The sequence below is a fragment of the Pinus tabuliformis genome, chromosome J (assembly GCF_031772625.1).
Source record: "Pinus tabuliformis cultivar Carrire ecotype Pingquan chromosome J, CPIR1, whole genome shotgun sequence".
NCBI classification, from domain to species: domain Eukaryota; kingdom Viridiplantae; phylum Streptophyta; class Pinopsida; order Pinales; family Pinaceae; genus Pinus; species Pinus tabuliformis.
Window position 1 is genome coordinate 935,937,360 of NC_142295.1, and position 26,843 is coordinate 935,964,202.

The 26,843-nt window shown below is 36.6% G+C and overlaps 1 protein-coding gene across 1 annotated transcript; it reads left to right on the forward strand.

The window, feature by feature from the left end:
• The first annotated feature begins 10,543 nt into the window (after positions 1-10,543).
• LOC149229850 (transcription factor bHLH118-like) lies at positions 10,544-11,973 on the forward strand. The gene is made up of 3 exons (XM_089375925.1): positions 10,544-10,930; positions 11,025-11,384; positions 11,688-11,973. The coding sequence occupies exons 1-3, from the start codon at positions 10,544-10,546 to the stop codon at positions 11,799-11,801; spliced, it is 861 nt and encodes a 286-aa protein (XP_089232051.1). The 3' UTR covers positions 11,802-11,973.
• Positions 11,974-26,843: the final 14,870 nt, after the last annotated feature.

The window sequence follows — 26,843 nt, forward strand, 5'->3', positions numbered from 1 at the left end:
TTTATTTTGGGCCCTTCTTTGAAATTAAACATAGATTTTGTAGTTTCTTTTGCAACCCTTTTATTAACCTCGTCCCATTTATTGGGACCCATCATTGTTTCCTTTCTATGCCTCATCACATGTCCTTTATTTATAGTTTGTATGTTCACTTATGTGGATGACTTATAAAATTGATTGGGTTGGCCTACTTGCACTTTGATTTTTTCATCTTGAGAAAATATTTAATACCTCCCCATTCCTATAGCATTATCAGGAGTATCATATAAAATTGGAAATGTCTTGTAATAATATTTTCAATCATATATCCTATGTTCCTATTTTTCCTAGGTAATTAGCATAAAAAGTTCTTCAAAAAAAGGGTATCCAATTGGGGCATCAAATGTCCAAGAAAAATACTTCCAACAATCTTCATTTTCCAATCTCTATATTGGGAATTTGTAGCTTGCCCTTGTGTTTGACATCAATTATAGCAATATTTTCATCAGAAAGAATTTATGCACCCTTTAAAACATAGCTTCTTTCAAGTGTAATCTAATATTCCATACAAATATCCTTTAATGATATGTCACAAGTCTTTGTCGAAGTGGACGAAGAAGCCATTTATCATAGAGGACTTATTCGATTCCAATTCCATCTCTATTTTAGCTTATATAATTGGAAGGATAATAATCCCATTATCTTCCACCTATATGACATCGAGGATGAATCAAATAATTATCTCATTAGCCAAAGTAGATGCCAATTTCCTTTTTTAGTACAAGAAATTGATGTCGTTATGGAATGAATCGAAAATCTTATCAAATTGAGTTATCATCTCTCTTATTTTGTGGTCCATATCTACGGAATCATCTATAATTCAGTGGGAATTAGCTCCATTGTGTAAATATCATATATTCGTATCCTTAGACATGAGCCATAAATGAAAATATTTTATACATATATTTTCATATTGCTCTGTTTGGTTTTGAGAAGGATCCTAAGGAAAGGACATCCTTTATCACTTGGAGGTCTTTGGTTGTTTATTTTTCCTCCATCTCACATTTAATGTTTCATAGTTTTTCTAAAGCTTCTTCTGTAGCATGGGCTATAGGTTCAAACTAAGTATTTCTCCACATCCTCATGCTTCGATTTATTGATTTAATTTTTTTATCACAAATAAATACTCGAGACTCATCAATTCTCACTCACCATTCCCTCGATATAGTTTCCCAAAACTTTGGGTGGAGAATCCAAAGAAGTTTCAATTTGAAGGGAATGGATTCCAAATGTTCAGGTCAAGATATTGATGAAGAGATGAGTTTTTTTCCTAAATATGTTGTAAGGAAGATGTCACATTAGGGCTATATAGTATCTTATATTAAGGAAACATTGGATCAAGAAGTGGTATATTCTTTTCATTATGTGACCTATATTGAGTCCTATATTGCTCTAGGTTTATTTTCCACACAATTAGGAGGTTGATAGTGTGGATGCTAACCATGAATGAGATGGTCTATTTTCCACTTAATTAAATCCCTAAGGAGGATGCCTCCCTATTTTTCTATTATTTTGAGGGTCCCATATTTCGATATCCAATAAGGTATTTCCCTTCATTTGTAAGGTTGTCCATAAAACCCCTAAGAGACCTTTAACATTGCCTCTTTTCATATAAATTGTTAAGAGAATAGATAGTAAATTTTCTTCAAATATTACCTTCATATTTTTCTTTAAATTGAGTGTAGGGATATTGTTATTTTTCCACTAAGTACAATTGATTCACCTTCAACATGATGTAGTTGATGTATATAACCATATAGGCTTCTCCAACATTGTTTTATGAGTGAATATTTGTCTTCAATATTTTATTTTTTGTAGATTTGGTTTCAATACTCTCTAGTTTTATCTAATTAAAAATAACAGGTTTGGGCCTCTTAGATTGTATTATCATTCTTATAGAATCTTTATTCTTTGTGAGGCCTAATATTTAGTAGTTCCAGGAGATGATATTCCTAATTCCATCTAGTGAATTTTCATGCCTTCATTAAACAAATTATATAATGTTCCTGAATGTGAATTATGATCCCTCTATTCTTATGTTTCTCTTGGATTTCTTTGATTGATATTTTCCCAAGCATTAATGCCCCCTATAGAGGATCTGAGATTCTCCTTCAATTTATAAGGTTGGATGACAAGGTTCTAAAAAAAGGTCATTGAGAAAGGCAGAGTGAGGGAGTTGTCAAGGGCCAAGACAAATGATTCGAGAATGGAAGAAAGTGGTAGAAAAGTGGTAGAGATAATGAGAGAAGGGGGGATTTCATGCAGCATGTATCATATAAAGGATTTGGAGTATATGGATGGAGAGTGAGGTGATGCACATATATTGATGGTTGTTGCTAGACAGAGTGATCCAGGTGGATATTGATGGCCACCCTTCTATTCTACTTGGAAACCCACCACTATTACTGCTAGTTTTTCAGTTTTCTTAATTGTAGCACAATTTACTATTTTTGACAGTTTTTTGAGTCCTGAACTTCCAGAGTTGTTTTGAGGCCCTAAAGGATGTTTTTTTGGAAAATGGGAAAGCATGATCCATTAATTGATGTTTGCAGTCGAAGGTTGTATTCCTCTGATATATATTTCTTACCAGGTATTGTGCACGTCAAATGGAGATCATATGCCAAAGTTATGACCCCGAGAAGTTGATGTACCAATTTACCCAAATGGGGTCCATATTTTTGGCGCTTCATCTCTTAGAATTACACTTTTGGATTTCTAGGGTTTTACATTATTTATCAACAATAATTAGGCCTTTGATCCTCATTGTAACATGGTTCAGAGGCGTGTAGACACCACATCTCTTCTGAGATATAAGCTACCATCACCTAAGATAGTTTATTCCATGATGTATGTAAGCATATTTTAGTTCTTTGATATTAATAAAATGAAGTGTTATTTCTACTACAACTCTGTATTTATGGTTATATTTGTATTTTTTTTGCATTCATGTTTAATTTCAAATCAATGGTATTAGAGCAGTCTACTCTTTCTTTGTTTTTCTTTGCATGTTTGCAATGAGGTCAAGGTATAAGGAGTTAGGGCTAGAACTGGTTGAACCTTTGCAAGACCAACCTCACAAACCCTAACGACTTCCCGTGTTGGAAGAAAAAAAAGATGAGGGGAAGGAGATTCTTTCAAAGAATTTCTCGAAGAAGCCCTCGAGTGACAGAGGAACATGATGATAGAAAACTTTGCCCAGATCCTTTGTAGGCTACCCACATGTAATACATCTACTTCTAGTAGCCACTCTATAAGCGTCACACCCTTTAAGGTACATGTTAGCTTTGATATCCGAATAATTGAAGGTAAGATAAATGTGAATGGCATAGATAAATGGTTACATATGCTAGAATGATATTTTTTGATTCATGATTTTTCTAACGAGGAAAATATTACTTTTTCACTCCTTAAATTTCCGCCCCACATCAAGGACTGGTGGGAAACCTACTCTGAGAAGAGGGATGAGAGTGCACCCTTACTATTTTCATCTGCACCCACGTGGAATTCTTTCCAGGATTCCATCAAGGAGCAGTATTACCCTGTTGAGAGCTATAAGGACAAATACATAAAATGCACCATGATGTGGCAGGGAAGGGACTAAGACATGCTAGAGTTCACAAATATTTTTCATACCCTTTGCACGAAGTTGGGTATCAAAGATTCTAAGCGACATTTGGTACTGAAGTACCGTGGTTGTCTACACAAGGATATCAAGGATGAGATTGAGTTCGTGGACATATCCTAGCTCGACACGACCTATCGATACACTGTCATGATCAAGTAGAAATTTAAATAGAAGAAACAACACTTTCAATCTGTGAATCCAAGGTAAGGGAAAGGCTCCCCAAACCACTGAGCAAAGGACAAATCCAAAGTGGGGCAACCCATGATAACCTATCGAAGATGCAAGCGAGGAGAAACATGATGAAGATAAAGGACACAGAAAAATGGTGTGAGTTCCATAAGATCCCTACTCATAACACAAATTAGCATCGGTCCAAGCAGTCACTGGTGGTGGAGATGAAGGATTCCATATCAAATTCATGTTTCAACTCTCAGTCATAACCCGACAAGGGGAATGAGAAAGGAAAGTGGATTATTGAATTATTGACATGTTGAGCCTAGTGCCACCATTTCCACCACCAAGATCTAGAAGAATGAGCTTCAATACCTAGAGGAGGGGGGCACCTCTTCCACTCATAGATGTGGGTGAAGGGTTCTCTATTGCAGTTCATTGTCGTCAAAAGGAGATAAAATAACTTCATTTCGGCAAAGGTCGTGAAGCGGATGGGCCTACTAACCACAACACACATGTAGGCATACACCATCAGGTGGCTTCACCAAGGATGAGATCTCCGCATTAGCCAACAGTGTCACCTTCCCTATAACATAAAGCCCTTCACATATGAGGTACTGTGTGATGTTGCTTCTCTTGAAGTTTTTGATGTATTATTAGGACAACCATACCTATGGAAGCAATATGTTATCTATGAGTCTAGGCCTTGCACTGTTATTATTACTTTTGGAAATAAGTTATACAGGATATCGGAGGTAGCACTACCTACCACCATCTCTTTGCTCACTGTAAAGCAATGCAGTAAGATCATTTCATAGACTAGGAAATTTGTTTTCCTTATGATTTACCCTCAGGGAAAGAAGAATATTATGACCATGGCCCCCAGAGAGAGCTCCTCCGCACAACAAAAGTAGATGGATAAGGTCATGGAGGAGTATAGGGACATTTTTACCTTACCCACCTCTACATTGTCAGGTCAGGCACTCCATTGATCTAACCACGGGCATGTTGCTACCCGATGAACCAATCTATCAATGGATTGTTCTAGAGAAAGATGAAATCAAGAGATAGATTCAAGATTTTTCGCATAAAGGGAACATCACACTAATTTCATCACAATGTGGGAGCTCGATTGTATTGGTACAAAAGAAGGATGAGACTTCGAGACTTTGTATTATCTATCGGGCGTTGAACAAGATCACTATCCAGAATAGGTATCCAATCCCATGGATTAATGACCTTATGGACTAGCTAAAGAGGGGAAAATATTTAAGGTTGATTGACTTCAAGTCTCGTTATCAATAGGTACCAATCAAACCTTCGGATGTGCGGAAGAATTCCTTCAAATACATGGAGTGCCTTTTCGAATGGTTGGTCACCCATTTCGGGTTGAAAAATCTCACCACAACCTTCATGAGGTTGATGGATGACATCTTACAACCATTCACCAACTCATTCATGGTGGTGTATTTGGGTGACATCCTGATATGTAGCTGGAGTTGGGAAGAGAAGCTCCATCATATTTGACAGGTCCTCCAAACCCTGCAACAACACAAGTTGTGTGCCAATTTGGAGAAATAAACTTTTGGTATGACCTAGGTTCAATATTTAAGGTACATCATTGATGAGCGGGATGTGCATGTGTACCCACCCAAGATACCATTAATTTGGGATTGGCCAGCCCTAACCACTCTAACAGAGCTACACAGCTTTCTTAGTATTACTAATTTCTACCACAGGTTGATGTTGCGGTCCTCTCATATCACTTGGCCTTTAAGTCAAGTCATAAACAATGAAGCAAAAGGAAAGTTATTTTGGTCTGAATCCCAACAGAAGGTGTTTTCCGAGTTGAAGCATCGCCTCTACTCTGCACTATTTCTCATGCTACCAGACCTGTAGCAACCATTTGAGATTGAGATAGATGCCTCCAAGTATGTTATTGGTGCAGTTCTTACTCAACAGGGGCATCCAGTGGCATATCATAGTGAGACAGTTCGAGACGCAGTCCAAAAGTATCCTACATATGACAAAGAGATGTATTCCATTGTGTAGGTCTGCTGACAATGGAATCATTACATTCTAGGCAAGGAAACGATCATCCACATAGACCATCGACCCCTGTAGTTCATACAAACACAAGGGAAGTTATCGAACGATCGCTATTAGAAATGGTCCACATACCTCCAACATTTCCATTGGAACATTATGTACAAGAAGGGAAACACCAATAATGTTGCAAACTTCCTCAGCCAACAATCGGTCATGGCGTTAATCACTGTAGTCGAATCTTTAGGGAACATGACTTCGAGGAGGCCACATATTTACAAGTGTGATCCAGAATTTGAAAACACATACCATACACTCTTGGAAGGCATGAAAGTTCCAAATTTTCACCTTCAGGGTGCACTGTTATGCAACCTGGGACACGTCTATGTTCCCTCAAGAAAGCGTGCCAACATGATTTGGGAGCTGCACTATAGTTGGGTTGCTAGACATTCTAGAGTAGAGAAAATAGTGGCAGTGTAGCAGAATTATTTTTATTGGCTGAACCTTCAACGGGATGTTGGGAATCACAATAGATCTTGCACTTCCTACTCCATTTCCAAATTAACTATCAAGAATCAAGGCCTATCTAATCCTCTTCCTACTCCTAGTCGATCTTGGGAATCCAACTCGATGGATTAGATGTTGGGCCTTCCTTCTACTAAGCATGCAAATGACTGAGTTTTCATGGTGGTCGACATATTCTCTAAGATGGTCATTCTGACAGCCTACAAGAAGAGTATCACAGAAGAATCCACTGCTAATCTCTTCTTTGAATCAGAGTGTGGATACACTTTGGGATCCAATAGTCTATTATCTCAGATTGGGACAATAGGTTCCTATGTACATTTTGGTCAAGTCTCTGTTTGATGTTGGATACAAAGCTCACTAAGTCCATGGCTTTGCACCCCAAAACTGATGGCCAAATAGAGGTCATCAATAGGATGATCGTGCACATTCTGTGCATGTACAACTCAAAGCACCCATGCACATGGGATGAAAGCCTCCCCTATATCTAACACATCTACACCATAACTCTCCATAGCTCAACTGGCCACAACCCATTTCAGGTGGGGTTGGGATTCCAGCCACTATGTCCCATTGATGTTGTCATACCATTTGCAGCTACTTAGGTAGATTTGACTCATATCCAGTCCGAAGCTGATAGGGCTGACATGTTCATTGAGGATAGTCAACACATCCTCTAGTAGGTCGATGACATATTGGACAAAGCTAATGCTAAGTACAAGTAGCGTCATGATGAACATCGCATACCACACAAGTTCGAGATGGATGACAAAGTTTGATTACATTTGTAGAAGGAGCACCTCGCTAGGCCCCACTGCAAGGTTCACCCACTCTGATATGGGCCTTACACCATCACTAAGGTTGTAGGGTATAATACTTTCAAGCTCAGTGTTCCACCATTCCTTGGCGTGCACCTAGTGTTCAATGTGGATTGCCTTCGACGATACTTTCGATCATTATTGAACACATCAAACATTTCAGAACAACTTACACCAATAGAGTTAAACCCAGACTACATGGAATAGACCACAACTAATTAGATCATGGACACACAGATCAAGAACACTAACCAAAAAAATATTCAACTATATTGGGTTGTCAAATCTGGCCAACTCCTGCACCAAGGAAAGTGCCTCACCAGGGACCAAGTTTAGCAGAAGTTTCCCCATCTCATGTAGGCACTCAACACAATGGGGACCATTGCTTCTTAAGGGAGGGGGGGGGAGGAATGATCTAGGTGGATATTGGTGGCCATCCGTCTATTCCACTTGGACCCCCACCATTGTTTCTTCTAGTCTTTTAGTTTCCTTGATTATAGCACAATTAACAATTTTTGGCATTTTTTTGGGTCGTGAACTTCCGAAATAGTTTTGAGGCCCTAAATGAAGTTTTATATGGAAAAAGTACAAACATATATCTTTGGTTATGATTTCAGTCAAAATTTGTATTCATCGGATAAATCTTTCTAACGAGATATTACGCATGACAAACGAAGATTGTATGCCAAAGTTACAACCCAATGAAAGATGTACTAATTTACCCAAACGGGGCCACAACTTTGGCGCATCATCTCCTAGGGTTAGGTTTTTGGATGTTTAGGTTTATCCAATATTTCTCAATAATAAATAGGCATTTGAGCCTCATTGTAACACAGTTCAGCCACATGTAGCCACCACATCTCTTCTTAGAGATAAACTACCATTTCCCGAGCTATTTTATTCCATTCTGTATGTAAGCATATTTCACTTCTTTGAAATTAATGAAATGAAGTGTTATTTGTGTTGCAACTTTGTACTTATGGTTATATATGTATTTTGTTGCATTCCTATTTCAGTTCGAATCAGAGGGATCCCTAGGAAAGGGATATGAGAAGGGGATAAGGTAAACAAGGAGGTAACATAACCTATGCCTCTATGAGAACAACTATTGGGGACTCTAAATCTACAAGCTATGACTCGAGGATATCAAATTGATAAGAGGTATACAATTTTTCACATAAATTATTGCAGGACTTTTGAGAGGCTTCTTCTTGCTTCTTCAACTTCAATCCTAAAGGATAGTTAAAAGAATTTTTTTTGTGATTTTTGAACATTCTATGGAGATAAAGATCCCATACTTGGGATAGGACTTGAATTTGAAAGGAAATATTTAGTCATGAAGAGCTTGAAGCGCATCTCCTAGCTAGCTTCACTCTAACTTATTTTGACATTTTGTTCACTAGATTAAAATCTAGGAATATTCATGTAGGCTTTGTTTGGGAATAGCTTTGTGAGCATACATCATCAAAAAAAAAAAATTCATGCTTGTCAACAATTTATCATCTGGAAAGATCAGAGGAGGGTGGGGAAGATGCACCTAGTTTTAAACAATTAATCGAGCATCCACTTCTACATCAAAATGTAGGAATTGGCTATTTAGATACAACATTTTAGTTCCATGATGTAGGAAAAACTAGAAAATGTTAGATATAGTCTTCCTTTAGCTTAAATTGGGAATCATATTATAGCCTTCCATGAAATTTATTTGAATTCATCATTTTCAAAGGATTTAACAATGGTTAACTAACTAGATCTCTAGTCTCTTTGAGAATGATCATACTCATCTTCCCAACTAGGGTTTTTTCATGATAACAAATGTGTTTTCTTCTTAATAGTGCCTACATAAATGTGAAGATGGAGATTTATTCAAACATTATAACAAACTTTAATAAGTTATAAAGATATGATGCTTATTGCTTTTCCTTTAAAATATGCATGGTCTTTATGGCCACACCGTCTTTAGAAGAGAGCACACTATATAAGATTCCACATATTCATTGGCTACCATGCTCTATTAGTTTTTTTAGTATTTGTTTGCTACTCAATCACATGGCCATTTTATTAAAAAGGAAACAAAATGAATTGTAAAGCTTTGCACTTCAATGATGAAAAATTAAAACACATTTGCTCCATTTAATTTATATTTCTATATTAAAAAAAGCTACCAAGTGATTTAACGACATCATTTAGATTGCAAAAAGGTATAAATCATCATTGCATTATGAAACCCAAACAAAATTACATAAACCAAATTTACATGAAAATGTTAAGAATATGATATAAAATAGAAATTGTGGCATTTTTACCAGAATCACATATTTTTAATAATTAAATTCACTTAAACTGTAAAATTAAAAATTACAACTTGACCACCTATTTGCATGGGAATGAACAATTAAACGAGTAAAAAAAAAATCATTATTAAATTTATTTTCTATAATTTTTTCAAGAATTTTAAGGATAGATAAAAAAATTCCGACCACGCACTTAAAAGTCGTAGGGCAGTATGTCTGATGATTGGTAAGAATCGGACGGTTCTTCAAATTATTACGAAGAACTAACAAAGAACTAAACCTCTATGAAGCTTATAAAGAAAAACGTGTTTGAAGTGCCAATAATAGAGTGTAATATGCACGTGAAAGTACTCTTATAATTTGCATGTGAAAAATATATCTCATTGATGAATGGGATACAACTCAGAAACTACCTAACTTCAACAACGCAGAAAAATAATTAAAACATATTGATATATATGTATGGGATATGATTATAATAATTTGTTGAGCCATAACTAGGGTCGGGCGCTAATGTTGTCCCTTAAAGAAGATCGACGCGTATCTGTACGTCCCCTAACTTCCAGGCAAAACGAAGATTCATCTTTATTCTGTATTTCCATAAGTCTATGTTGCCCTCGGTTTGGTTACTTCCCTACTCCCAAAATGGAAAACTAAAAGTATATTATGATTCGATGTTCGCCTCAATTATTTGCGTATACTTAATAGTTTCCCTTGTGGGCCGTACTTTTCTACAGTTAAATGGATTAGGATCTTCTCATATGATCTTTGGGAGGCTTTGGTTTGGTCTGCTGGAAGAGATCTTTGAGTCTGACAACAGATCCCGACTCATTTCTTTATGAGTTAATGTGATCCTCCGTTGTTTATCAGGATTCGATTGAGGATTTTGTACTTATCTGGAAAACCGGAAGTGATCGAATACTAATCTGGTTGCAGACGATCGCGGACCCACTCGCTCGTCTGGAACTTGTTGGCAAAGCTTTCATAATTTTGAAATTAGGTCGTTTAAGGCATATTTGACGTCAAACATGAGCATCCCTTCATCGTTGCCTTCACCTGTTTTCTCTTATAGCGATATGGCAAACACGTTCGATATCGAAAGCGTAGTGGGTACTTCCAATCCATTTCTACCAATGCAAGACCCATTTCTATTGAGTTATAATCCTGATGACAATGTCAAGAAATTTAGTCTGTTCGATAGCCACGGCTCTGAAACCTCAGCCCGCCTTTCGAATCCCCAAATGCAAACATTCTGCAATTCTAGTCCTCCAACTGATGGTCAGTTTCTGAATAGATTACCAGGTTCCGTCACGGCAGACAAAAGGAATCACAAAATGATTGAAAGACAGCGGCGTAAAGAAATGACAGTGCTTTTTTCACAGCTAAGGTCATTGCTCCCAGAAGAAAATCTCCGGGTATGTATTTTTATGCTTAATATCTAGGGTTTTGTGAGAGGAACTATATTCTCTAGGGTTTCATTCAATGGAAATTGGGTGTTCTGTTGCGGAGGGAAAACGAACAGTGTCGGAACAATTACATGAAGCTGTCAATTACGTCTCCCATCTACAGCGGAAAGTCGAAGACCTTTCTGCCCAAAGAGACAAAATGAAGGTCAACTCTGATCAAAATGCGAAAGCTTCATTCCAGAAATTTTGCAATCAAACGCCACAGTTCGTAGGATCGGATGGGCAATGCCCTGCAGTTAAAATAAACTCTCTGGGTAACGGTGTTCAGATCTGGACATACGCTTTGGAACTTGAGATCGCGTACTCAGATATTCTATTGGTATTGGAGCAAGGTGGGCTTGAAGTTGTGAATGCTGCTTCATCTGCTATTAACAACAAAGTTTATCATACAATACATGCCAAGGTAGTCTCTTATACTCCTTGTCGGTTGTAATATTATTCTTCTTCCATAACTAAGAAAATCTCAACTCAAAAATAACCACATGCAAACCTTTCCCACTGCTAAAATCCCTTGGGTTACAAACATTCATGTTTCTACGCAAACCTTTTGGATTGTTAAAACCGAAAGTCAGAAGAGTTATGTTTATTTTTCTTATATAAAGGCTTAACACATACTACATTGAGATCTCTTTTGCGAACTCTAAAAGCACTTGGCTTCACTGCCTGCGGTAAGCGTGTCTGTTTATATGTTCTTTTAACGATGCAGGTACTTGATCTCAATACTTTTAACATCAATACCCTCTATCAGAAGCTTTGGCATTTGGTAAGCAAGGTGCACATCAAGGATCAGGATCTAAGGACCACTGTAGATCGAGCATAATGTTTTCTAGTACACATATAAATGTTTTTAAATGTCTGTCAGGCTTATATTATGCATCCACTTTAAACTGTGTAAAAGATTTGGCAGAAATGCATGGTTGATAAACCGAATAGCAGATTTTTTAGATATGCTGAGTTGATAAGGTCAATAACAGATTGGTTGGAACTGCATATCGAGTGATAGAGTGGCTGAAGGTTCCAAATATATAGAATAAATTTGCTAACCTGAATATTTGATAAACATGAATATTTTTGGTGGAATATTACAGAGGAGTGAGATGGTGTTTGGTGTTTGAATTTTAATAGAAAAGAGTATCTTTATACACAGGATCAAAACAATTAACATTCTGAAGTACAAATTTTACTTAGATGCTTGGTGCATTTTGGAGAACCTAAGATGCTCCTGGTTATGTTATGTATTCATAACTACGTAAACAAACCATCAAAACGGTTTTATATGACGATAATATCTCTTCAGAATTGCTATGCTAACCAAGCCACATATAGACAGTGAGCACGGGTATGGCCCATTTCATTATAGTTCGTACTGCCGTATAAGAAGGTACCAGGATATCACAACCATTTGGTAAGCCAGATTTAACCACGAACTTGAAGTCAATAGAGTACGGTCATATTGAAAACTTTGATGCCTTATTCACATATCTTATAAGATGATGCCAGATTATCATTTATTCCTATGAAACTCAAGGGAAACGAATATTTACACTGCTATTGAGGCCATTAATACCTTTGTATCTACTTAAATTTAATGAGGTGAGTATATCTAACAAGGTGAACATATACAGTCTCACTCGTTAATGATTCAGAAATACTGTAAGTATTGGTTACCGAAGTCCAACGGATGCAGCAACATGGCGGTTAAGTTATCCGCGTACATGTTTATTTACTTGTACTTCTTGTTCGCTTGAACCATGCTACCCTCTTTTCCTTTCCTCAGACGTGTTTCTGTCTGTTCGGGTGTCCATATAACGTTCAGTGGAGATGGTTTCAAGCTGGATTGACGGGATATCTAATTTGAACGATGGGAGCTTCATACCGATTCATATATGAAAAAGGTTAGTCCTTTCATAAATATTTTCTGCGTTGACACAAGAAGGAAGTATTTATTTTTTACTTGTACTTGAGCATTAAAAAAATGGCTTTGAAAATTAACCTACGGAAAATAGATGCACCAGTTTTTGTTGGCAATATTTATGAATATTAATCTGTTTTCATATAACTCTATAGCCACTTATGATTCCTCAATCAACTTTTTCTTAGAAAAGAAAAACCAACCTTTTTCATTAAAATGAAATTTGTCTACATAAAATGTGAGAGAAATAAGCTAGCAGGGCAGGCACGCTTACCAAAAAACTTATACGGAGCACTACATATAGCCTAACAAACACGGAGGCATTACAATGTGGGTCAATTAGCGTAAATTTGAAAAGAAAAAGGGCACAAGGCCTCCAAACAAAATGTTATGACTAGCTTGGACGTGCCTGGATATGCTTTGACACACAAGGGTTGAAACACCCAGAACGACAAGCCCAAAAATGGGTAGCATGAAAACGAGCTCATGAGCTCTAAGAATAGAGCATGTATGAAGTACCCCGAGGGGAGCACCAGAAACCCCAACAAATGGGAAGCTCATCAATATAGAGCACGTCTGGGTGTAAGGCCAACAAACTAGCTCCAAAACAGTCGTTGATATTCCAGCTTGAAGCCTTGTAAAGTGTTGTGGAGCGGCAGCCACAAAACCTCAAAGAGAAAAGGTAGTAGCACCCAGAGCACAAAACGGCGAACACCAATGCCCACACTAGGAAAGGTAGTGTAAATGTAAATGAATCTAGGTAGTAAAGGTTGAACACAGAGCCTTGCAGAGCAAAAACACTAAAAGAAAATCGAAAGAACAAAAGAATGATTCATTAGAAAATAGGTTACAATGCTCATGATATTGCATTACTGGGTGAAGATCCCAAGGTAATGCACCATAGTGGTGATCAATGAGAAGACTCAACACGTACAACAAGTTCCGGAGAGAACTAGCACAGTGAAAGAAGGAGCAAATCAGGGAGTAAATCATGCAGAAGAACTAACCAATTGCGGAGTTAAAGAAGAAGCAAATCAGGGAGTAAATCATGAATAAGAAATAACCAATTGTGAAGTTAAAGAAGGAACAAATCAAGGAGTAAATCATGTAGAAGGAATATTGCATGTAGTCCCATGCTCTAACTAAGAGTCCGCACGTAGGTGTGTAGAACTTCCAACAGTTAGAAGCCAACGAATGGAAAAGTAACCTAACAGAACTGCAAAATCCTGCATCTGCTACTTGGGCAGTGACTGGAAGACAACACAAATACCAACATGAAACTCGTAGCAACTGGAAGAAGCCATGAACAGAGTTGCAGTGCATGGATTGACAAGGATGATGAGAAGGAACAACGACATCTAAGTCCCAAGCTAATACGGCAGAAGCCTGAGGCATACCGTGAAAACACTGCACATAAGAGCACTTGCAAAAAAATCCATGACACCCACCAAGGACTAGGGAGAGACCACTGACTTCATGAATGAGTAGGTATGAAACCAAGGAGCCATGACTCCTACGGTTCGAGCCACCCCACTCCCCTGCCAGGGTTTCAACTCCACGAATCCTCAATAAATTCTATGCTAAAAGCAATTAGCTTATAAAACTGACAAAAATGGATAACGTTAACTATTGGATTTGATTTTCTTCAAAATAATAGTAACATTTATCACAATGAAATGCTAAAATATGATGGAGTTTCGAATATAAAATTAGTGAGAGAGTGAATACATTGGATCTTTAAATCTTTATGAAAGAGTTTGAAGATGAAAGACCTACATAACATTTACTAGTTTATTTACTAGTTTATGTAGAGAGTGATTGGAGTTGTGCATCATTATATGATACTCTAAAATATATTAGAGTTAGGATATAAAAGTAATGAGATAGTGAATATATTGAATTTTCAAATTTTTATGATAGAATTTGAAAATGGAGGAGGTAGAGAATATTTAATAGTGTTAATTTGATAGTTTAATGATAAATTTTAATCATGGAATGAGATTCTTCTTTTTGAGAGGCCCAATTTTGACTATTAAAGCGCTTATTTTGGATAATGGAAAGTGTATTTTTGAATTAAAGCCGACATGTGCACATTTGAACATGTCGGCCTTAAAGAAAATTGGACCTCATTTAAAAGGCTATAAATTTAACTGACCTCAAATTCATATGGACATCATCATTATGATCATTCTTCTTATTTCTTTGGTTTGCATTGCATAGGTTTGAGATAGTTCGTGGAACATGCGTTCGCACAAGCCCCATATTGTAGGGTATGAAGCTTGCATGTGTCTAGGGTTTTTGGTTTCCAACAGAAAGCATGACATAGGTAGATTTCACTCATAACCATAGACAAGTAGCCTCATGTGTACAGTTGGACAGTTTCAGTTGCACACACATCACTCTCTAAGTGCGGTTGGGACCTAGGGTTTGGTTTTTCAGTTGACCACAAATTTTGCTCATTGATTGCAGGGTTTGTCAATTGATCATTGGCATTGATAGTTGATCAGAAGCTTCTGTATATTATATTTCTTGGGTTCATCCCATGGATATTGTTCAGCTAATTTTGTTGGATAGGTTTATGGTTATTGATATGGATTAGTGTACTCTCTCTATAAATCATTCAATGAAAATCTAATAAGAAGAAGAATTTGAAAGAGTTTTCTACATAGTGGGTTTTTCCCCAGTCTCTGACAAGTCCTTGTGTCTCTATGTGTGAATCATTTTCTTCTAATGTTCCTTTATGTTTCGCTGCATTGATGATGATGATGTTGTTGTTCTTTATATGTTATTGATTATGCCATTAAACAATTTTGTAAATCTGAATAATGTTAAGTTGTTATGGGGTGAATTTAATATGCACATGCTGAGATGCAATTATCAAAGCAAAGAACAATATAACCCTAAGAAAAATTATGATGGTATCAGAATTGGGTTGAAGAAAAGTCATTGATGGTCACCACTCTAAAGACACCTTTGATGGATGCAAGAGAAGATGGAGGAGACCTAAAATAATACTAGGGTTTGAAGAAAATTGTAGGCAAATTGTGTATTAAGCTTTGACAGATATTCTAAGGTTAGGGTTTGGAATAAACCCTAGATTATGAAAAAGATTGAATATATGCACTTTAGAAACCCTAGTGTGATCAATGTGAAGATGTTCAAGCACTTGTGATAGATTTGATGTAGCTCTATGAGTGGATAGTCTCTATTAGGTCTAGTTGTTGATGAAGTTGGTTGAAATATTGATGAAAACATTGTCATAGGGATAATGGATGGTAGTGACTCTTGAACGGTAGTTCAAGAGGAAGTTGATATCCTCTCATTAAAAGATTAGTACTTTTATATTTATGCTACCTCTTTGTGATTCTATTCTTGTTTGGGTTTATTGTTTTGATCATTGATTATACTTTCTACATGTATATGTGAGTATTTGAATACTTCTAACCTCATGATGAGTTGTGATAAGTGGATCCTTCTTGAGGATCATGGCTAGTGCAAGAAGAGAAGAAATAGCCTTGGAAAAGGAAAAGAGGCACTTGTTGAAAATTTGGCAAAGTGCTACAATTGCTTATATCAAATAAGAAGGTGCACATGTGTTTGAGTATTACAAGGTATGTATGGTGCTTCATTTCAATGTTATGTTTTAGCTACAATATTGGATGCCAAGGTAATACCTAGGGTATGATGAGAATATCACCTTCACAAATTTCTCATGCATATGAAAGTTTGATTCATGGTGCTTATGATGAGATGGTGCATTTAGTATTGGACAAGTATCTTACATTTTATTAAGTCATGGTAAAGCTACATAGAATCATTGATTTTTTATATATTGATGCTTCTCATATTTGAAAAACATATTTCATTTCAGACATGACGGATTTCCTGATCCTAAAGAAGTCTGGCACATTGATTCTTATATATGGTAGCTTGATACTATTGGTGGTGTTTGTGATAACCATGATAATCCTGATTATGAAAGTGTAAAAATAAGATTAGTTCTAAATCTCTCCTTGTTAACCTTGGCTTAGTAATTATGACATATGGTAAAATTGAATGACTTGATTTGATGATTGAATATATGATAAAGAAGTGATGTGGTGACTATGATCCTTGAAGTATGACGATACTCTTGTCAGTTTCCCTAACCATATGACTCTAACCCTTGATAAAAAATTGATGTCATGTTCACATGTCACCCACCATTTTTAAATTTTATTCTCTTGCAAAAACTATAAATGGTTAAATGATTGACTATTTTGAATGAACAAACATAAGTTCTCAAGGTTGCATCCTTGGAAAACAAAAATGAGCCAAGGGGCATATAGAACTAGTCCACATAGACGTATGTGGACCCATCAAAACTTAATCCATTGGTAGAACATTTTATTTCCTAATGTTTATTGACGACTTTACTAAGAAAGTTTGGGTATATTTACTCAAAAAATCACAACATTTGCAAAGTTCAAAGAATTTAAGCCTATAGAAGAAAATAAAGGTGGATAATATGTTAAAGTGGCCATAGTGATGAGGAATCTATTATTGAAAGGAATTCACAATTTTAAGATGTAGAATATTAAAAAGAGGTTCACCATTAGATATACTTCACACAAGAGTGGAGTGGTTAAAAGGAAGAATGAAACCATCATGAAGATGGAAGGCAACATGATCAAAGATAAAGATATCTCCAATCATATTTGAGTTAAAGTTGCTGCTTGTTCAATCTATGGACAAATCTCCAACAAATAGTTAAAAATGTAAAAATCCTTAACAAACATGGAGTTGAGCTATGCCAAGTGTCTCTCACTTAACCACCCACGAATCTCAAATGAAGTGTTATGTACCATGAGATCAAAATTCAAATCCCTTGAGTTTACCCTTGGCCACTTTGGGTAGAGTAGTTCAACTGGGTGTTATAGTCGTAGTGCTCTAGATTAACCTAGTTAGTATACTCACCCACACAATTTCTCATTCCTTTTAGAGTAAAAAAGAAGTCAAATTGTTTCACTTTATTTCATATGAACATATTCCATAATAGGTGAGAAGAAAACTTAAGAGTATGAGTGAAAGGTTCATCTTCATTGGGAATAATGAATATTACAAAAGATTATAGTGTGTATAATGAAATCAATTCAATTTGTGGTAGGGAAATATGTAAAATAATTGGACGAAAAATATTGGAGTGACTAAGAAGATGAAACAAAAAATAAACAATACATATTTAAAACCCATTTCTCTAAATAAATGAGTGAAAGGAAATTTTGGGAAAACAAGCAACTCCACCTACCCAACCAAGGTTATAGATGCAAAGGAAAGAGGAACAAACTGAAAATATCTCTTATTCCAATAGTGAGTGAATATCTTTAATGAGAAATCTAAAAAGAAGGAGGTTGAGGGGAATCTATGAGGAGTACTATGACATGGATCATCAACCTCACTTTGACAAGTTATTCCATCAACCTACTTGTTTTGAAGAGGAACTTAAAGAAGAACATGATAAAGTAACTAGGAAATTGAAGAAATCTCAGAGGAATGGCACATGAGGTCTTGTTGATACACTAATAGATAAAACCAACGTTGGTGTTAAATTTATTTACGATACAAAATTGAATCAAAACAGAAGTCAAAGCTAGTTTCCAAAATGTTTGCTCAAGCATTGACTATGATTAAAACATTGCTCTGGTAGCAAGGCTAGGTATTATTATAGTTGTGTTAGCCTAGTATCCTATAGAAATGATCATTTTATTAGATGTAGCTGATTTTTTTTTAATCTCAGTTTAGAAGAAGGCATATGTTTAAATCAACACTAAGATTTGAAAAAAACACTAGGAGTAGAGAATACAAAGATTACAAGCTAAATAAACTCTTGTAAGAAGTTCCAAAGTCTTTGTATAGTGAAATAAATCTTATTTGTTCAACAATGAATCACCAACCAAGTCTTAATACCAAAGTAGATGAGCAATGTAAGATTCTTATAGTTTTTCTATATGTGTATGACATGATATATAATGATGATATCAAACTGGGAATTCGATTTAACCAATGTTCTTAATGTGTGTTTATATGTCAATAAAAGTATGATATTTCTATGGATAAGTGCAACAAAATTAAGCAAAAGTACCACTAATTGGTTCCAGATTTATAGATATTCTTTCACTCAAACATTGAAAAATGAATTTTAACTTATATTTTAAGTATAAAAGATTATTACATTGTGGCACACAATTTTTAATACAACAAACTTACCCTATAAAAACTTTGCTTGTAGCAATAACTTTTGTTGTAGCATTCGTAAAGCTTAAGTATATGCTTATAATTTAAGTGAAAGTTTCGTGGTCTTCCTAAAATCAACACATTGTCCCACTATCTCCCTTATAATCAGCATATCTATTTTTTATGAAAACAATTCAACAATTGCACTGTTCAAAACGCATATGTTTGAATGGATGATTCAAGATCTTGTAAACAATAATAGCATTTAGACGATAATGGTAAAAATATAATATATTATGCTGACCAAGTTTATATTATTGCCGGCATTTGATAGGATAAAGCTTCTATTATTGAATTTTGTTATTAATGGTGCGAGGGTGAGCTAAGTCCAAATAATTTACAATTTGCGACATATTTATTCCTGCCTGCAGATTTCAAACAAAATTGAATAAAAGCTATTGTCAAGTGTAATGATACAATACCACTTGGAATCACAACTGCGTATGCAAATCAAAACTGTATTAAGAATAAATTGTTCAGATAACCAGTGATAAAGAAAAAAGAGTACCAATGCCAAATTAAAAAGGGTAAACGCAAAACTGAAAATCCCAGCTTTGCATTTGATGTTGATATTGAAATAGGATTCATCTACACATTCCAAACAATGTACGAATTAAGTGTCACAATCTGTGGAGTGATTATTTGTATAGGTTTCCTGTTGTTATTATTTAATATATTGTTATATTTTTTAAATATATTGCTATTAGTGCTCGAGGGGATCATGATTTCTATAGTGATTATTTGTTCAGGTATTCTGTTGCTATTAGTTGACATATTCCTATTAGTGCATGATAGGATCAAACTTCTGTTTTGTATTTCTATCGTAACGAAGAAAGCCTGAGCTAAGGCCCAGCAGTTTATAGTTAACTACATATCTGTCGTTGCCTATAAATTTAACACCAAATTGAATGAGAACCCTTGTTAGGTGTAATGATTTAATATGAAGTGGAATTAATTATAGTGTAATGTGTGAGTTGTTATTGTGAGCCTTTAGATGTCAATCTAGAATTAGTTAGTTGGTTATGTGTGAGTTGTAATAGCTATCTAGATGTGTAGTTGTAATGTAGATATTATAAATATGCAAACTTTGAGATCAATAAAATATATGGTGTTTGGTGTTGTGTTTAATCTATTTCTCTAGTCTCTCTTCAGATTTTTAACTTGGTATCAGAGCCAGAGCCTGTTTTCGCTTGATTTTCTTATAATACAACCAAGAAAGATGTGAGTATTATGAGAGTTGATCCTCTGTATATAGATTAATTAGTGTTTGATTTCGATGTTTGTAGTTAGATGTGTATATAGATTAGTTAGTGTTTGATTTCCATGTTTGTACTTCGATTTATTTATGTGTAGATGTCGAATCCAAGCAAGATTGTTGGGCCTGACTGTGGATCCGGAGTGTGAAATCGCTGTCCTTGCTTGTTCCGGAGTGTGAAATCGCTGTCCTTGCTTGTTGGGCTTGACTGTGCAACCGAAGTCTGAAATCGTTTTCCAAATAATACAGTAATCGAAGCAGTGTGCTGTGATTTTCTTCATTGCTATTAAAATACGCCGACAAGTTGATTTCTGGGCATTAAAACGTTTGCGTAAGGTGTTCCAGAAAGCCACATTTGAAGCAAGGTAGTGGAGCCGTGTGAATTCCCCTCTATGTTCTAAGATCTGTATTTTTTTTTGGAGTCCATGTGCATTGCTGGTGAAAATTTGCCCACGGCCTCGACCAAATAGAGAGGGATTAGAACCTTTATGTACTTCATCTTAATCGCGGTTTAGATTATTTGTGGTCACAATGGAATTCGAAGTATCTCACTATCTCTGCAATGAAGGCATCTGAGATGACCGAGCATGATAAAACAGTATCATTAATCTCTAGCTCATCATCGACAGCATTAGACTCCGGGATTTCAGCGGCGATCGCTTCTTAGTCGGATGAGAAGAATGCGAACCCTCCCGAATTGTTTAGAGTCCCTTTAGTATCATATATTAGAGGAATTCCATGATTTTTAATGACATCTGTCATAGCTGCGGAAGCCGCGGCGAAGAATGTTCCTATGTGCTCAAGTTTGTTCTCGGTCAGTGCATCACGGGGTTTAGATAAGAGATCCTGCTGCCGTTCTACAAAATATTTAGTAAAATCAACTTTCCATAGTAGATCCGGCTCTGCATTTGTTTAGTATGGTGCCCGCCGTCAGGAAAGATAGGCACAAAGGGAAACGTTATAAGAAGTCCAAATGCTGGTCACGAACTTGCTTATGGATTTCTTGGTTATGGATTTGCTTTTCCAGTTGTGTCAATGTTGGGATAATCGAAAAATAATTGGTTTTAATAATAATTTGAAAAAAAAAAAATAGTGTATTGTTTCGGGTGGTTATATATGTAAAATTTATGTTGTGCAATTTTTTTTATACATAACCATAAAGAACGGCTAATTATTGAATAGATTAATGTGATTGGTAGTGTTCCAGGAGCGTTAATACACATAATTTTATTTTATAAAATTAAGTTGTAGAATTGTTAGCTAAAGACATTCTCTATCCAGAATGCACGTTATTTTATTTTATAAAGTCAAGTTGTAGAATTGTTAGCTAAAGACATTCTCTATCCAGAATGCTATCCTAGATAACTAATGAAGGTTGTGGAGGGCCATGGGTCACGTTGTGCTACGGGCGGTTGAAAAGCTTAAATTCTGCAAAGTTCATCAACGATGGTTAGAGTGGTTACGTTTTAAATGGAGGTATCGAGGTTGTCACGTTGAGGTCCGAGAGGTTGAAAAGAGTAAATTATGCGAAATTCATCAACGATGGTGAGAGGTGGTTACGTTTTAAATGGAGGTCAAGTGACAGCTCGAAGATGTTGTGGTGAAAGAGTGGTGTTTGGGAGATTCTAGAGTGGATGTGGGTGCTAATGATGATTTGACAAAGATTTAATGTGGATTTTTTATATTTTCTACATGTAAGCATTAAGGTGGGTGTTGGAAGTAATTCTCCCATGTAATGTGTGAATTGTCATTATGAGTACCTAGGTGTCAATCTAGAATAAGTCAGTTTGCTATGTGTGAGTTGTAATAGCTATCTAGATGTGTCGTTGTGATTTAGATACTATAAATATATAACCGTTGAGATCAATAAAATATATGGTATTTGGTATTGTGTGTTTAATGGATCTCTATGCTAAATCTTCAAATTTTAAAACTCAAATTCTGTAAACAATAAATATTGATATTATTTATGTTAATACCAATATCAATATCTCTCTTAATATCTTAATAAATATTGGTGTTATTTATCTCTCTGCTCTCTCTTCACATTCTGGTGTTGTGCCATTGATATTGAAATAGGATTCATCTACACATTCCCAACAATGCCCGAATTAAGTGTCACAATCTGTGGAGTGATTATTTATATAGGTTTCCTGTTATTATTATTTAATAGATTGTTATATTTTTTAAATATATTGCTATTAGTGTTTGAGGGGATCATGATTGAGGGGATCATGATTTCTATAGTGATTATTTATTCAGGTTTTCTGTTGCTATTAGTTGATAGATTCCTATTAGTGTTTGATATGATCAAACTTCTGTTTTTTATTTCTATAGTAACGAAGAAAGTCTGAGCTAAGGCTCAGCAGTTTATAGTTCACTACATATCTGTGGCTGCCTATCAATTTAACACCAAATTGAATGAGAACCCTTGTTAGGTGTGATGATTCAATATGACTTGGAATTATAACTACAGAGGCAGATCCAAAACGAATAAGAATAACTGTTCAGCGAAGAAGTGATAAAAGAGAAGAGTACCAATGGGAAATTAAAAACGGTAAACTCAAAAGTCGAACTTTGCATTTGATCTAGGATTCATCTACACATTCCAAACAATGTCCCGTGTCCCAATCTGTACCTTTTTCGCAGGAAGATATTAGTGCAAAGTGAACGTGACAGGAAAAACAATGAGAACACGCCATGTAAATTCAGTAGGTCAAAAGACATCGAAGATAGTCGTGTAACACCAACAAATCAAAGGAAAACCACAGACAACTCTTGGGTGCCAATAAATCAGAAAACTATTAGAGCCAGGTATTCGATATACATAAATCAGAAACCAACTTTAAAAAATGATGCATTATCTCATGGCGTATTCTTTATTCTAGACGAATGATAGTCTTACGTTTCTTTTCGTCTTAAGACACTCAGATGGCCCTCGAAAATCTTCAGTTGGTAGCAAGGGATAGTGGTCGGGTTTTATTGATAAAATCCATCACGTCGTTCTTATAGATCAAGTGCGAGTCTTTCAACAAAAAAATATTTGAAGGCACGTTCAGACTGCGAGAAACTCCCAAACATTCCTAGAATGGGAACTATTGACTGCATTGGTATTTTAGCGATTCCTCGCAGAGTTATTCACACATAGTTGTGAAAAATAGTCAATAACGTATTAACGATGTGGATTCAATGATTAATAAAGATATCGCCAAGAGTTTTGTTAGGGTCTAACCCTAGCCTTTTTATTTATGTAATAGGGTTGAGTCGCAGTTATAGTTAGTTAAAGAGTCAATAAAACTCATATTAATAATTGTAAGTGGTTGACCCGCATTTAAAGAAAGAGATTATAGTTAGTTGCAAATGGACCATGGTACTGACCCATAGTTTGCATGTATGAATCCTATATAAAAGATAGAGACTCCCCATTGAGGAGGGTCTTATTCTGTAATCGAGCACTGCTCTATTGGAGGTTGCCCCCTCAAAGAGGCAAGTTAACATTGCTTTCATCTATGAATAATAAAATACATGTTGTTATTTCTCATTTTGTTTTGTGTTCTGTGTTGTATTTCTTCGCATATTTGGTACCCTGGTATCTTTTTGCAGGTCAATAGCATAACATATGGTATGAGAGAACTTTCCAGGGCCATTGGTATCTCCATTTGTAGCAGAATTTTTTTTTGGCTAAAGACATGTTCCAGCGTCTTTAAACCACGGGATCTGTGGTTGAGCGCATAAACCTCTAGATTTGGGGAGGCATGCACGCAGGAAATACAAGAGGTGGTCATGCTTGTTAGACTCCCTTGTAACCCTTGTGGGTACCCCTTCGAGTAGTAGTGCATTACACAGAACCGCGCACAGATTGTCTTCCATGGACCCTCTAGGTATATCGGAAGCCCCCTAGGCTCACCTGAAACCTCATTGTAGATAAACCATCGGTCGTCTTGCTGCTACAGTACACCGAGAATAGTGCTCGGGGAGATTACTCGGACATACAATAAGGTAGTCAGGTAGTACGGCTAAGGGTACAGTTGATCTTCCTTAGTTAGTGCCCTGAAAGATTAGGCCGAGTAATACTTTTGGACCCTTATGTATATTATGATCTACAGCACCTGACACTCCTTGAGACCATAGTTCCCTTGTTTCTCTGAAGATCGTCCATCATCTTCTTTGCTAGATCAAATCTAGTAGATTGGTTTCTGCGCCGCTGCAGCAATCAGATCCACCAGAATATCATTTAGATCTAGCAATGGGGGTTTGGTCGCTACCGCATTCCTACTCACACTCTGCAGTTGAAGGTTTCGCAGACAGATATGACCATTTGTGTAGGGAGGCTTGTGGTTCCTATACCTTGGGGTGATTCTCGGAGGACATTAGGTAAGATTAACTTTTTTGGTAATTGGCTACTGCAATATTGATAAGCGGGGAGTAAAACTCCTTTCAGAGTAACAAAAAAAAAAAAGAAAATTGAAGCCCTCCCGGGATGCTTATAAGAGACTTAGCCCATAAGAATGAGGACGACGGGCTGAGCGAGGTGGTACCATTCACTTGTCAGCTTCAATTTTCGGGCGGTCTCAAATTTTTTCACAATGACGACCAATTATGTGTATGGTAGAAACCAAATCTCAACCTATGGCCAATGAGAAGACGGAATTCCTTGAAAACAAGTTGGAGGAATAGCGAGGCAAATCCAGATATTGAGCAACATAGTCACAAAGGGAAAGTCGGTAGCACAATTGGAGGCATATGCTTTTAATGAAGACCATGAAGGAGAATCTAGTCATTCTCTTCACTTCCATGGAAACAACCAACATTCCCACCCTTGACCACCCAAGTTGGACATGTAAAAATTTGATGGCTCTAATACGAAAATATGGCTATCAGAAATGGACCAATATTTCACGTTGAATCACATCATAGATGATGAAACTAAGCTATGCATAGGAGGCCTTTACTTGGACCAATAAATATGGCAATGGTGGCAGTGGCATCAAAAATTCTATGCAAGGCTAATTACTTGGTAGGGGTTCTCAAAATCCCTTTGTGAATGCTTTGAACATGAATCCAATTTTTTGGGTCATCTTATTAAGCTTAGACAAACAGGGACAGTACATGACTATATTACAGCGTTTGAGAAATTAGCCTTCCACACAGGAGGTCTGGCAGGTGAATTCTACTTGGAATGTTTTATCAGTGGTCTCAAAGACACCATCCAAGTTCACGTCCGGATACACTACCCACCCACATGGCTGGAAGTTTGCACAACGGCTCGTGAAGTGGAACGCACATTAGCGGCCCAGTCACCTCGTCGAAATTTCATAGCCAAGGGACGCCCCACCCAGGTTCTGGGCACTACCTAAACACTTAAGGTTCAAAAGGTGTCACCAGCAGAAATGGCGGAAAGAAGAATGCAAGGATTGTGTTACTACTGTGATGACAAATACTCCCCAGGTAATAAATGCAAGGAACCCAAATTCTTTCAAATTGATGCTACTGATCACAGTTCATCTGAGGAAGCCCCATCCTTTGAGGGACAAGAGGAGGAAGATGAGGACAGCCACCAGGACAATGAGCTCCCAGCTACACTAGAAGAACCAGTTATCTCGCTTCATGCTTTGGCAGGCATTTCTTCTCCCCAAACTCTCAAAATCAGAGGTTTTATTAAACATCGCCCTGTAATAGTCTTGATTGATAGTGGCAACATGCATAACTTTATCCTTTAGAGAGTCACAGAAGCTATGCATTGTTTTGTCAAAGCAGTCTCTCATTTCCAGGTACAAATTGTTGATGGGGGGATAATGAAATGTGACAGCCGCTATGAAAATATCAAACTTCAAATGCGAGATTACCACCTTAAGACCCACATTTTTTCTATCAACATGGGTGGGTGTGACATTGTCTTGGGTGTTGAATGGCTCCGCACACTCGACCTAATCACAATGGATTTCCAAGAGTTATATATGACCTTTAAGCAAAATGACCACACACATACCCTTCGTGGACTCCAAGCAGGTACTCCTTCTATCATCAGCTCACATCAGATGGAAAAGTTGTTAAAAAAGGGCCACCATGGAGTTATCACCCAATTTAATGCCATTCAGGCCTTTGAGCCCCCTACAATTCATATTCATCATGAGATGCAACAGGTCTTAAACAGTTATCTGCAGGTCTTTAACAAACCTCATGAGCTTCCACCATCGCGAGGGGAACATGATCATAGCATTACTTTGGTCCCAGGGGCACAACCGTCGAATGTCTGCCCATATAGATACCCTTTAGCCCAAAAGAATGAAATTATAAAAATCATCAAGGAACTCATGGAAGCCGGTGTCATTTGTCCTAGCATTAGTCCTTATTCATCACTTGTGGTCATGGTGCTCAAGAAAGATGGGGAATGGTGTATGTGTCTAGACTTGAGGGCCCTC